Consider the following 14,638-nt stretch of genomic DNA (forward strand, 5'->3'; position numbering starts at 1 on the left):
GATAATGCATTTTCGGTATCGGTTTCATTAAAATAAGAATATCCGATAAGGTATCCATATTTGATATCCATTATCCGAAATTTCAAATATATCCTAATGATTCGAACGGACTCAGTCCAATGTCGAATATTCAGTTATGCATTGACATCCCTACTAAGAGTAGCTTGTGGATGATCAAACACCATTTTTCTAATTTTAACATATCCTCGCATTGCACTTTTCATGTATGTGAATCGAAACGCTAAGTCTTTCCATCTATTTTTTTTTATCAGGACCAAGTATGCATATTTTTATTTGCCATTCATCTTTGTTTAATGTAATGAGCCTGACATTAATGGGAAACTTTTTCTTCACTTATGTAAAAGTATTTTCCCGAAAATTTGTTTCGTTTCCGAAGCTCTAATATTTAGAGGTGTACTTATGGTTGGAAAACTTAAAAGAGATTTTTTGGGTAACACTTGGGAAGTTTATTTCATAATGTAATGATTATGGATTTTCCTACGACATCGATTTTGTTTTCTTACTGTCACCTTCAAGGCATGATCGATATATTTTCCAATTTTACAAACTACACTGGATTAGTTGTGGTTCCTCTACAAACTACAATGAATTAATATTCATAATGTGTTTTATGGTGAATTACTAAATCTATAGAAGCTAACTTATTTGTGAAAAATTGTCAACAAATACTGTTTGAGAATTTCCATTTGTGAAAAATTGTCACCTAATACTGTTTGTACCAAAAATGCAACTTATAGAGGGTACAAACAAATACTAATCGTGCATTATGCAGGAAATTTCCTGTAATTATCTCTTCATTTAAATTCTTATTTATTCTAAGTTTGATGATATGTAAAAATACTTTTCATGTATGTGAATCGAAACGCTAAGTCTTTCCATCTATTTTTTTTTATCAGGACCAAGTATGCATATTTTTATTTGCCATTCATCTTTGTTTAATGTAATGAGCCTGACATTAATGGGCAACTTTTTCTTCACTTATGTAAAAGTATTTTCCCGAAAATTTGTTTCGTTTCCGAAGCTCTAATATTTAGAGGTGTACTTATGGTTGGAAAACTTAAAAGAGATTTTTTGGGTAACACTTGGGAAGTTTATTTCATAATGTAATGATTATGGATTTTCCTACGACATCGATTTTGTTTTCTTACTGTCACCTTCAAGGCATGATCGATATATTTTCCAATTTTACAAACTACACTGGATTAGTTGTGGTTCCTCTAAAAACTACAATGAATTAATATTCATAATGTGTTTTATGGTGAATTACTAAATCTATAGAAGCTAACTTATTTGTGAAAAATTGTCAACAAATACTGTTTGAGAATTTCCATTTGTGAAAAATTGTCACCTAATACTGTTTGTACCAAAAATGCAACTTATAGAGGGTACAAACAAATACTAATCGTGCATTATGCAGGAAATTTCCTGTAATTATCTCTTCATTTAAATTCTTATTTATTCTAAGTTTGATGATATGTAAAAATACTTTTCATGTATGTGAATCGAAACGCTAAGTCTTTCCATCTATTTTTTTTATCAGGACCAAGTATGCATATTTTTATTTGCCATTCATCTTTGTTTAATGTAATGAGCCTGACATTAATGGGCAACTTTTTCTTCACTTATGTAAAAGTATTTTCCCGAAAATTTGTTTCGTTTCTGAAGCTCTAATATTTAGAGGTGTACTTATGGTTGGAAAACTTAAAAGAGATTTTTTGGGTAACACTTGGGAAGTTTATTTCATAATGTAATGATTATGGATTTTCCTACGACATCGATTTTGTTTTCTTACTGTCACCTTCAAGGCATGATCGATATATTTTCCAATTTTACAAACTACACTGGATTAGTTGTGGTTCCTCTAAAAACTACAATGAATTAATATTCATAATGTGTTTTATGGTGAATTACTAAATCTATAGAAGCTAACTTATTTGTGAAAAATTGTCAACAAATACTGTTTGAGAATTTCCATTTGTGAAAAATTGTCACCTAATACTGTTTGTACCAAAAATGCAACTTATAGAGGGTACAAACAAATACTAATCGTGCATTATGCAGGAAATTTCATGTAATTATCTCTTCATTTAAATTCTTATTTATTCTAAGTTTGATGATATGTAAAAATACTTACAAGTTTGTGCAGAAAACAGGAGATGAAAAAAAACTATCAGGTTAGGGATTCTAAGTTATAGGTTAAGGGTTCGAATCCGTGCCTTTAAAAAAAAAAACCATTAGGCTGCCAGAGTAAATTACCACTCGACATCAATTTTTCCTTAAATGCCAACATAATCAATTGAAATTAAGGAATTTATATAAAATGAAGAGGCCGAACGAGATTTTCTTGAGATTATGATGTATCTCGATATCTCTTCTGCCGATGAAGTAAAGGTAGTTTTTGCCCAAAGAGAGTCTTTTTCCTTAATAAGTCTCCAGTCAAGCTTTGCTACCATTGCTAGGTTAAACTTATGAGCATCTCTAAATTCTAGACCTCCTTCATGATTAGATTTACACATACTTGGCCAGTCTTTAGGGTAAAACCCTCTAGAATTGACTTCCTTTCCCCACCAAAAGTCTCTCTGAATAGCATTGATTTTTTTAGTAATCTTTTTTGGGATTATAAAACAACCCATTTGGAAAGTTGGGACACTAGCTAGAACAACTATTATCAGCACCATTCTGCTGGATTGAGGAAGATCTTTGCATTTGCAACCTTTTAACTTTGATTCCATTTTATCAAGAATAAAGTCAAAAGTTTTGATTTTATATCTATCCATGAACAATTGAGCACCTAAGTAGGGGTCTTTAAAATTGATTTGTTTGATTTTTAAGAGTTTTGATATCATTCTTTGATGTTTGGGTTCAACTTTCTTGCTAAAAAAGACTCCTGATTTTTCAAATTTTATTAACTGACCATAGGCTTTACTAAATTTAACAATATCCAGAAGAAGATTTCTACATTCTACTTGATCATCCCTAACAAACAAAAGTCAATCACCAACAAAGAAGAGGTGCGAAATTGGTTCACTCTTAGGGGATATTTTAACTCCATGAAGGACTTTTTCTGCTCCAATGAAAGTATAAGTCTGGAGAATATCTCCATACATATGATAAATAAGTATGGGGAAAGAGGATCTCCTTGGAGTAATCTTCTAGTATGATTAAATTTCCTACCAGGTGTCCTATTCAGAAGAACAAAGATCGATGTAGTAGAGAAGCACTGTTCAAGAAGAGTACAGACCTCATTACTAAAACCTAAAGATTTAAGATCTTTTAAAAGAAATTCCCAATTGACTATATCGAAAGCTTTTGACATACCAATCTTGATTCCTAAACACCCCGTTTTTTTCTTTCTTTTAAAAAAAATGAATTTATTATGTCGTGGGCTACTACTATGTCATCAGATAGTTTCCTAGATGAGATAAAGGCAAGTTGAATTGGAGAGATTATTTTTTTTAATAGGGGTTTAATTCTATTAGCTAGGATTTTGTTATTAACTTATATATAGTATTACAGAGACCAATTGAGAGAAACTGACTAGGGTTTTTAGGCTGTTTAAGCTTCGGAATTAAGAAAAGATGAGTTCTATTTAGTTCAGGATTCATTAATTTAGTCTAAAAAAAGTCGTGAAAAGTGGCACCTACTTGATTCCCAACTATTCCCCAATTATTTTAAAAAAATCTAGCATGGAAACCGTCAGGTCATGGAGATTTATTTCGTTTCAAGTTTTTAAGGACCAGATAGATCTCCTCAAGATTAGGAATAGTAAGAATATTAATGTTATCAATATCTGAGATACCTGGAGTTATATTATCGAAAATGTCATCAAAGGTCGATGAACCAGAACTAGTTTGGGAGAACAGGGTTGAAAATAGTCGGACATGGTCTTACTAATTTCGTCTTTGTTACGTATTACTATGTTTTGGTTATTTGTCAAGCATTCTATGTTTTTCCATTTATGTTGTCTTAAAGTAACCGTATGAAAATATTTAGTATTTCTTTCTCCTAACTCTATAAGGTTATCTCTAGACTGTTATTTGGATATAGCTTCTTGGGTTGTATACAACTTTTCCAATTCCGAGAATTTTTACTTTAATTTATTTTTACTCTACTAGACTTGAGTCTCTATATCTCCCTCCGAAGTCTAGTAATTTTCTTAGTAGGTATGCCAAAAATATTTTTCTTCCAATCCATCAAGTTGATTGCTAAGGTTTTCAGGTTTGTTACTAAGTCTGAAGAAGGGTTTTCAGTTAAATTATGAATCCAACAGTTATTGATAATTTGGACACAAGAATGTTCCTTCTTCCAAGTATCATAAAATTTAGACACACACTCACCTTTTTTAGGAACATTGTCTAGAGCTAACAAAATAGGTGAGTGATTTGATCCTACAACCACTAGATGAGAGAGATAAGCATTAGGGATTTGGAGATTCCATTATGCATTTTGAGAGGCTCTATCAAGTCTTTCATGAATGTTTTTATTACCCTTTCTGTGGGTGTCCCATGTGAAATCATATCCTGAATAACCTAAATCGTAGAAACCAGACCTTTCTTTAATTCTATGGTAATATTCGTTATCTTATTTATTAAAAAGGAGACCTCCTAACTTTTCTGATTGGTCAAAAATCATGTTGTAATCTCCTATTACTAGCCATGGCATTTTCTTAATGTTAATCTTATTTCCTATTTCCTCTAAGAAATCCCAAGCTTCATCTCTAGTAGCTGGATAGGGGCTACCATAAAAACAGGTAAGAGCCCATTTTTTCGAATTAAAGTTGGTCTGAACAATTATATTTATATAATCAAGTTCCGTTGAACTATATCAAAATGGAAACCATATACCCAAGCAATATCTAATCCTCTTGCTATTCCAATAGGGTCTACAATATGGTAATTGGGAAAAGAGGATAAAAGATTTTTAACTAGAGGTCTCTGAGATTTAGTTTCAAAGAGGAAAGGAATATCAGGTCTCTCAAATGAGATAAGCTATGTTAAGTGATTTTGGGTAAGGGGATTACCACATCCTTGTACATTTCATTCTAGTAATTTCATGATTCTAAGATAAGACAGAACACTCAAATTGAAAAGGAATACACTCAACATATACACATTAGAGCAGATTCACACAGAGAGAAACTGAACCTATAAACAAAGAAAGGGTAACAAAACAGGTACCAAGACAAAGGTCTACTTAGGTAATGCAGAAATAAAGCAAAAAAAAAAAAGTTAAAAGTAGAAATTTAAACTAGAGAAGGATTTAAAAATTGTTAAAGTGATTGAAAAGTGAGAAATAGACTAAACCATATTGAAATTGTGCCCTATAAATCTAAGTTGTCTAGTAGGGTTAAATTAAAGATGAGAATTAAACTTAGATTTAAAATTTGAAGGTTGTCCTATGCAATCAAAATGATATGAAAGGAATTTAGATTGTCATAAACAGAAGAATTAAGTACGCAAAATATAATTTAAATTTTAATCAGATTAATGGGAATTGTAACTAAAATAGAAAAAAATTAGCTAAATTAAATGTAACTAGGGTTCAAATTTAGGAAAGTACCCGTGTATCCTCATGTTGCTTTGAAGGGGTGAGTAATGGGAATGGAATTGGAAGATAGGCATTGTCCCTTACAACTTGCTCTTGAAAATTAGATCTGTACTGAATAATTTTTAGAAAACTTTCATCCGCATAAAGAATTGAACATAAAGCATCTGATAAACAAGATGATAAAAAATCAGAAATTTAAATTTTAAAAGCTGATTTTGGATGTGTTGTAAGGGTTTTAAAAGATGATGCAATGCAATTTCAATTGGAATGAAGTAATGGAGGTGATGCAGCAGCAGCGAAGGATGAAGCAGATAAAATAGAAGGCATTGAATCGAATGAGTCTATAACATTCTCACAGGATGAAAAAGAAAATATTCAATTTTTTTTAAATTGCTCTGTGAATAGGGCGATTGAATCGGCGATAAATTGGACGAGCAACTCAGTTTTAGTTTCTTCTTTTTCCTTCTCTTCGAAGATTACAACTGATTTTTTCATCGTTAATCTAATGTTCGGTGTAAAAATCAGTAAGGAATTTGTTATGTTTTGAGTTGAATGATTTTGGAAGTAAATCAAGATCGAACGGAATGAATTCTAGATCGAGATTGAATACCAGAAATTTTAGGTTTTCTTCAAAACAACAAATGATGAGTGTTGATGTTGAAGGTCTTTATGAAGTACCATCATTATACATACCATATGAAGATATAGATGAAAGTCTGAACGAATGGAGATTTAGTTTAATTGGAGATTGGATTTTCTTAAGATGAAATTTGTTGTTGCCGAGGAATCTTTAAGAAAACAATGGATAACCTCAGATAACTATCAATTAATTCCTCTTGGTAAAGATTTCTTCATCATAAAATTAGCAAATAAAGTTGATATGAAATATATTTGGAATGGATATTGGATGGTTAATTCTCAAGTGCTTAAACTAAGATTTTAGGAACCAAATTTCAATCCAGCTGCTCAAAAATCTACTACAGCTTTTGTTTGGGTTAATTTCCCTGGGTTAGTCATTGAGTATTGGAAAGAAAAAATTCTTATGTCCTTGGGTGATGCAATTGGAAGAGCTATAAAGGTTGATGATACAACTCTTAAAAGAGAAGTGGGTTATTATGCTAGTGTTTTAGTTTAGGTGGATTTAGCAAAAAAATTGTTCCTCATCAAGTTCTAGTTAAATCTAAATATGGAAGTTTTGAACAGGAGATACAGATTCCAAAGTTACCTAAATTTTGCAGTTCATTGTAAGGTAGTAGGGCATTTGGTGACTGAATGTAGAGTTATGAGAAAGAAGTCATTGCAGAAAGAAGATGTGACTGGTATTCATTATGCTGCGAACAAGAAGGTTTGGAAGATTAAAGAGAGAACAATACCACAACCTATTGTTTTGATATCTACAATACCCCAAAGCAAATCAATCTAAGGATGTTGAAAATGAAGTCTTTTGTGATGATGAAATAGTAGATGCAATTATTCTTCCAGTAGACAAAATTGATGATACAACTACTGATTCTGGAAAGAGAAGCACAGGTAAATTTCATAATTTACAAAACTTGATGAATGATGATTTTCCTCCTCTTAGTGTGAACAAACTATTGGATGTTGCATCAAGTAGTTCTTCTGTTATTAATTCTGTTAATGTGGAAAATGAAAATGAGCTGGGAGTATAAAAGAAGTAGTTAAGAAGATTATTAGGCCTAAGACTATTAGTTTGATTACCACAAGAAAACATAATGCTCTTAATTTAGTGAAAGAAAAAAAAGGAATGCGAAGTCCCAGGTCTTCTCAATCTCATACTCCTAAATGAAGACAATCTTTTGGAATGTTAGAGGCTTAAGAAGACATAAAACCAAAGACAAACTAAGAAGTTTAGCTAAACAATTTAGTCATACATTAATCTGGGTGGTGGAACCAAAAATAAAACGGAATTCAAGAGATTGTAAGAGTTTAAAGCTACCTGGTATGCATCACAAGTTAATACATAATTCAGCAAATGATAAAAAAAGGAAGGGTTATTTGGTTTTTGGTACTCAAGTTTTGACCAAAACCTGGGTTTGGTCTAACATTTGTCCAGCTTTTGCGTTTGGTACTTGGACCATACGTTGACCCACGTTGACTAGTTATATGATGACGTGTCTAACTATTTAACTTGGTTTATTTTTCAAATAATTATGTATTCACTACCAGGGGCCCAAAAATGATAACTTTTTTTTTTGCAGCCCCCCATGTCTAATATCTTTTGCCCAAAAAATAATAATCTGTCCCTGACTTAACCCATTCTCTACTTCTATCTCTTCTTCCTCCTCATCAGTTTTGAAACTACTCCCGCCTTCTACAATCTAGGGTTTTCATTTTTTCTTCAACACCGCAGCCGTAAAACCCTAATCTTCTCCGCATGTATCATCAAAATCCAATCTTTTTATCATAACGGGGTTTGATTTTGAGCTTAAACTAATAAAAATCTGATTTGTAGTTGTAATGGCGATTTTTAATCTTCTATTGTGAATTGTGGTATTTGTTTAATTATGGGTTTTGGTTTGTATTTGGATAAGATTTTGGGATAAAGTTGTAATCATTGGTTGGAATTGTTAAGGGTTTTATATGAAAATCCAGGCTATTGAATTCTTAGGGTTTTTATTAGTGATGGAGTTGAGCTTCACAGATTGGAGTGGTGGTGAGTGGTGGTTGGAAGAGACATGACTCTGGTGTATTACACTATTGGGGATTTGTGTGTATTACTTATTGAGTTGTTGGTTTAATGAGCTACCCCAAAATTGAAATCCCTGTGAATTTTATTGTTTGGGTAATTGTTGACGCATGAATTTGTTATTGCTTGTTTGGGTGAATTGATGCATTCCTTGTGGGTTTTCTGATTGGGTAGAGACACAACAATGAATAAGATGTTGCTGTGGAATCGAGAGAGATTTGTTGAATTGAGTCGATGGAGAAACTATGGATGATTGCAATGAATTAGGGCACGACAGAAAATGAAATTGGCTTGAAGACGATGAGTTGTTTCTTAAGAACCAAATGAAGAAGATTGATGGTGATATTGGGTTTCTGTTGCATTTAATGGAGAAATTGAAGCTAGAACAGTTAATGGTGATGAAATTAGGCATATGGGTTTTGAATAAATGGTAATTCTGATGCAGCGGCAACTGGTGATTGCTTGAGTACTGGTGGAATTCGTGACTGAAATAATGTGTTTGTGATGAATTGAACAGAATATAGATTCTGAATGGGTTTGCTGGAAGATGTTGTTGTCGTTGTTTGAGATGAATGAGAATTGATAATGTTAATGGTGATGTTGCTAATAAGTTAGATTGATGAGGAAATAGGGGTTTGAGTTGTGTTGATGTGTTGACAGAGATCAAGAATTTTCTACCGTGCGAGGTGTGGGTTTGATGGGTCGATATTGAGCTGTTCTTGAATCAAGAGGCTTGCCGGTAAACCGGTTGGAATAGGCAGTGGTGATTCCTATCGATTCAAATCCCTCATTTCTCTGTGTTGAAATTAAACAATTGCTACAAACACTAATTTCTCTGTTGGTTCCCCTATTTCCTTCTCTGATTTAGAACTCAAAATATCTTGAAACTCAAGGATTTATAAGAAAATAATTTATAATTTGAAGGGCCATAGAAAAATTAATTAAGTCAAAAGTTAAACACATCATCACTTGATGGAGTCAACGCGGGTCAACATCGGTCTTTAGACCAAACGCAAAGGCTGGACAAATGTTAGACCAAACCCAGGTTTTGGTCAAAAACGAAGTACCAAAAACCAAATAACCCAAAAAGGAAATATATGGTTGTTTTGGAGTGCTTGAATTACTGAACCCACTGTAGTTTCAATAACAAATCAAGTAATAATAATGAATGTGGGTGGAGTTTTAATTTCTGGTATACATGCTGCTTTTTTGGATGCTGATAGAAAGGAATTATGGGTAGAGTTGGAGAAAATGAGTAATAAGGATTTACCATGGCTATTAATTGGAGATATTAATACTTTTTAAGTGTAGATGAGAAGAAGGGTGGAAGAGAACCTTTAAGAGTGACAATGCAAGATTTCCCTGAAGTGTTGAATGTTTTCAATTTAATACATGCTCCTAGTTCATGGTTACAATATACATGGTGTACTAATAGAGCTGGTAGAAAAAAAATAGTCTGCACCTTGAATAGATATTTGTTTAATCTGTAATGGATTGAGAAATATCCTGAATGGAACTATAAAGTGGGGGTGAGAAGTATTCTGATCACAGTCCTTTGCTGGGTTCTTGTGTTAATATCCCTAAACTTAAAAATCTTCCTTTTAGAGTGCTAAAAATTTGGTTAGAATATGAGGATTTCAAGAGATTGATAAAAGAAATATGGAAGGAGGAAGTGAGAGGTAATCCTATGTTTGTCTTTATGCAGAAAATGAAGATTATGAAGTTAAAAATTAAGGAGTGGAACTGGGCTGTCTTTGGAGATATTAGAGTGAAATTAGCAAAGGCAGGGGAGGAGGTTTTAGAAGCAACTTTAATATCAGACAAGAGTCTAAATAATATTACCTTATTGAATAATTTGGTTGTGACCAGAGGGAAACAGGAAATTCTAACTCAGCAATATCAATCAATTCTGCAGCAAAAATCTAGAGAGAAGTGGTTAAAGGATGGAGCAACAAATACAATATTCTTCCATACATCAATTAAAATAAGGCAAAATGTAAATGCTATAACTGAACTTGAGGATGATAATGGCACCATCAGTACTGATGAATAACTGATTGCAAACTCTTTAGAAAAGCATTTTGAAGAGAAGTTTAGATTCAAAGATGTAACTTTTGTTGAGGGTATCTTTGATGATATTCCTGAAGTAGTAACCTCAGATGATAATAAACTGTTAGAAGGTATTCCTTCGGCTCAAGAAATAAAGGAGGCTGTTTTTTCATTTAATGCAGATAGTGCTCCTGGGCCAGATGGCTTTCCAGGTGTTTTTTACAGATTTGCTTGGGAGATATGAGGAGGAGATTTCATAAAAGCAATCCAATACTACTGGGGAAAGGGTGTCATCCCAAGAGGTTTGAACTCAAACTTCTTATTTCTTCTGCCAAAGGTAAAATGTGCTAGAAGGCCAAATCAATTTAAGCCCATTGGCCTCAGCAACTTCAACTTTAAAATTCTTACTAAGATAATGACAACAAGGATGTAATCGGTAGAAAATTTTATTTCAGTTCAACAAGGGGCATTTTTTAAAGGCAGATGTATACAAGAACAAGTTGTTTTGGCATCTGAAATGATAAATGAACTTGACACAAAGAGGAGAGGTGGAAATATAGGTTTAAAACTGGATATTACACATGACTATGACTCACTGAGATGGGAGTTTCTTTTTGAAGTAATGAAGAAATTTGGTTTTTCTCAAAGGTGTATGAATTGGATCCATTAGTTGTTTATCTCAACAAGAATTTCTGTGTTAGTGAATGGTGGTCTTGTTGGTTTTTTTGAAGTTAGCAGAGGATTGAGGCAAGGTGATCCATTATCACCATTTTTTTTTGCAATTGCTGAAGATGTGTTGAGTAGGAGTATGACCAAAATGGTAGAAGAAAATAAAATAATACCCATGGTTAATTACAGAGTTGTACATCCAACTCATATTTTATTTTCAGATAATGTGTTTATGTTCATTAATGGTCACAAAAGAAATATACAAAAAGTGATGAAGTTGTTACTGGATTATTAAAGTTCTTCTGGTCAGGTAATCAATCAGCTAAAGAGAAAATTGTTTATTGTGGGTGTAACTGAAATAAAAAAGCAGCAAATTGCTAATGAGGTTCAAACGAATCTCTCTCATTTGCCTGATAAGTATCTATGAGTTATTTTAAAACCAGGGGGTGTGAAGACAAGCACAGTTTGGGGAGTGGTTGAGATGTTACAAAACAGATTGGCAAGCTGGATTGGGAAAATGCTGTCTTTCAAGGACAGATTAATTCTAGTGAAATCTATATTAAGAAGCATTCTAATTTATAATATGTCAGTTTACAAGTGGCCTTCAAGTGTGGTGAAGATATGTGAAAAGTTGATAAGGAATTTTCTACGGACATGTGATCCATATGAGAGAAAATGTGTAACTCTGAAATGAGATAAAACACGCTCTCCAATGGAGGAATGAGGACTTGGAGTAACAAGACTTGAAGGGGTGAACAAGTCATTGTTAATGAAATTGGTGTGGAAAATTCAAAACTCTGATGCTGAATGGGCAAGGTTTATGAGAGAAAAGTTTACTAATTTGAAGGGAGAATGGATAATTGGTTACAAAAAGTCTTCAGTATGGCTTGGTTTAAAATGGGTTATTGAATATGTAAAGCAACACACAAGATGGATTACCGGCAATGGTACACAGATTTCTGTGTGGAATGATACTTGGATCAAAGAAAATCCTCTAAGGAGTTATTTGCTGAGGATGATTATATGCTGCAGAATGAAAATATGAAGTTAGCCGACTTGATTGTGGATGGTGAATGGTTGATTCCTCAGAGATTGATATAATATATACAAGTGGAAGAATTTCCAGTTATATCAGGACAGGAAGATAGAAGAATTTGGGATGGTACAATGTCAGGTGAGTTTATTATATCCTCTGTTGCTGAATTTATTAGCAAACAATAAAATAAGGTGGATTGGGATAAATATGTATGTCATCCAGTTTTACATCCAACTACTGCCAGTAACATATGGAAAATAATTCAAGGAATCTGTGCAACTGATGAGAAATTGCAAGGAAATGGTTTCAACTTAGCTTCAAAATGTTACATCTTTAGGAAAGATACTGACAGTATTGAGCATCTTTTGTGGAAATATAATTTTAATCGGTTAATCTGGGAATGGGTGGGTGGAATTTTTTTGTATTGCAATTCTAAATCTTATGAAGATGTGATGAACTTTGCTAAGCATAAAATTGGAGCAGTAAAGGAAGTATGGATACTGGCTGCTTCCATAACAATGATGGAAATTTGGTTTTTAAGAAACAAGATATGCTTTAAAGATGAAAAGGTGAATTTCGGAAGATTCAAGATGAGAATAAAACAGTACACAAAAGACTGTGCTTTCAGAATAAAGAGTTTCACATGGGATTGTAGTTATGACTACATGGTCTTCAAAAAATTTGAGTTAAGAAACCAACCAATAAAACTTCAGAAGATTGTTGAAGTGAGATTTTACCTCCCTGAAGTAAATCAGACATTCATTTGTTGTGATGGTGCTTCTAGAGGTAATCCTGGGGCAACAGGATTTGGTTTTATGTGCAGAGGAGAGAAAGGTGAGTTTATATATGCGAAATCAAGAGGTCTGGGCATTGCAACAAACTTCATCGCTGAAATAATGGATATCGTAAAAGCAGCTGAATGGGCAGTGAAGAACAACAGGTTTGATATTTGTATTCAATCTGAATCTAATGCAGTAATAACAACTTATACATCTGAAAATCTTCCTTGGATAATTCAAGCAAGATGGTATTGAATAAAAGAATTATTCTGGAGGATTCAATTTGTGCATAGTCTAAGAGAAATAAATTTCACAGCAAATGCTATAACAAAGAAGGGTGCAGGACTAAGCAGGGGGATTTGTCAGAAGTACACAACAAGATCTAGCTTTCTCTCTTCAATGAAGTTGCCTGAAAAAAATATATTACTGGTTCTGTTGAGCTTATGAGTTAACGGGTTTGTAGTTCATTTCTAGTTAATGGGCCTGCTTTTTCATTTTTGTTTAATTTTTCAGTTGTATTTTTACTGTGTAAATAACTATCAGTTTTGACTTTGATTTGTATTTTTGCCTTCATGAGTAATAAAATGTAATGGATTAAAAAAAAAAAATCTTCGGAGAACTAGCAGATGGAATGGGTTTGGGATGTCTTGAAGAAGTCCAAAATTTTGAAGCTCCAATTCAGGCCCTCATTGAATTAGTAATTCTATATGTTTATGTTAGAGCAGTGCTCGGTCAAACTCGCATGTGTTGCTATATCAAACATGTTTGTCAATGTTAGTGATCAAAACTATAAGTCTTGATTTCTAGCCTATTTATAGATGTCTCGGACTAGGACATAAATAGTGTAGTTGAGCTTAGATCTCTTAGCGTTCATCATTTGAAGACGAAGAACTACTAAGGGGAGATTGTGGAACTTCATCAACAAAAGGTATGTGGAGACTTAAACTCATCTATCACTTGGAAAGTCTATTTCTTCTTTATCTCCTACATTGAACATAAGTCGTGTTACGATATATTTTTCTATTATACACATTTGAGATTTCGAGATGAGTTTATCTCGCTTATATATTTCTCGAAATATGTGTTGGCAAGCTTTCTTTTTTAGCCATGTTCATCTTACATTCGTGATGAAAGTCAGAATAAGATCATATGAAAATTTCCGAGTTATATCTAACATGGTTTGTGTGATACAATCATTTGATGTTGCCTTGGAATGTTTCATTATGATAATTTCAATAACTTGAAAATCGCTTTGACGAAAAATAGTTTGTGAACAACAACTATATAACGTCCTCTAAGAAAGTTTCAATGATTAAAATTAAGAGTTGATGAGATAACCATCCTTGGATATAAGCATATATAGTGTGTTCGCACATTAGTGTATAAATCCATAAACCGGGAACCAAATGTATGCATATGTGTGTATACAAAATTGGTGAAGATGAAAAGATAAGTATGCATACCGGTACGCATACTGATAGAAGTTTTCGAACCGAAAATAACTGCTGGGTTTAGGAATTACAAACTCCTAAACTAGTCACTTTAAGTATGCATACCCGTACGCATACTGGTAGGAGTTTTCGAACCAAAAATATCTGCTGAGTTTGGGAATTACAAACTCCTAAACTTGTCACCTTAAGTGTGCGTACCCGTACGCATACTGGCGGAAGTTTTCCAACCGAATTTTTTTGATGAGTTTGGAAACTTGACAAACTCAAATCCGGCTGCTTAAGTACGCACACCCATACGCATAATTAAGCTGGTTATCTTGTTAAATCGGTCAGTTCATGAACTTAAACATTTTAATCTGAAGGAATGCAATCTTTGCAA

At 33.1% G+C, this 14,638-nt stretch overlaps 1 protein-coding gene across 1 annotated transcript; it reads left to right on the plus strand.

Moving 5' to 3' along the window:
* The first annotated feature begins 9,439 nt into the window (after positions 1–9,439).
* On the plus strand, positions 9,440–10,328 carry LOC113338510. Its single transcript, XM_026583917.1, has 3 exons — positions 9,440–9,530; positions 9,587–9,683; positions 9,800–10,328. Exons 1-3 carry the CDS (start codon positions 9,440–9,442, stop codon positions 10,326–10,328), a joined length of 717 nt encoding a protein of 238 aa, XP_026439702.1.
* Positions 10,329–14,638: the final 4,310 nt, after the last annotated feature.

This window comes from Papaver somniferum, unplaced genomic scaffold, assembly GCF_003573695.1.
Source record: "Papaver somniferum cultivar HN1 unplaced genomic scaffold, ASM357369v1 unplaced-scaffold_19, whole genome shotgun sequence".
NCBI classification, from domain to species: Eukaryota; Viridiplantae; Streptophyta; class Magnoliopsida; order Ranunculales; family Papaveraceae; genus Papaver; species Papaver somniferum.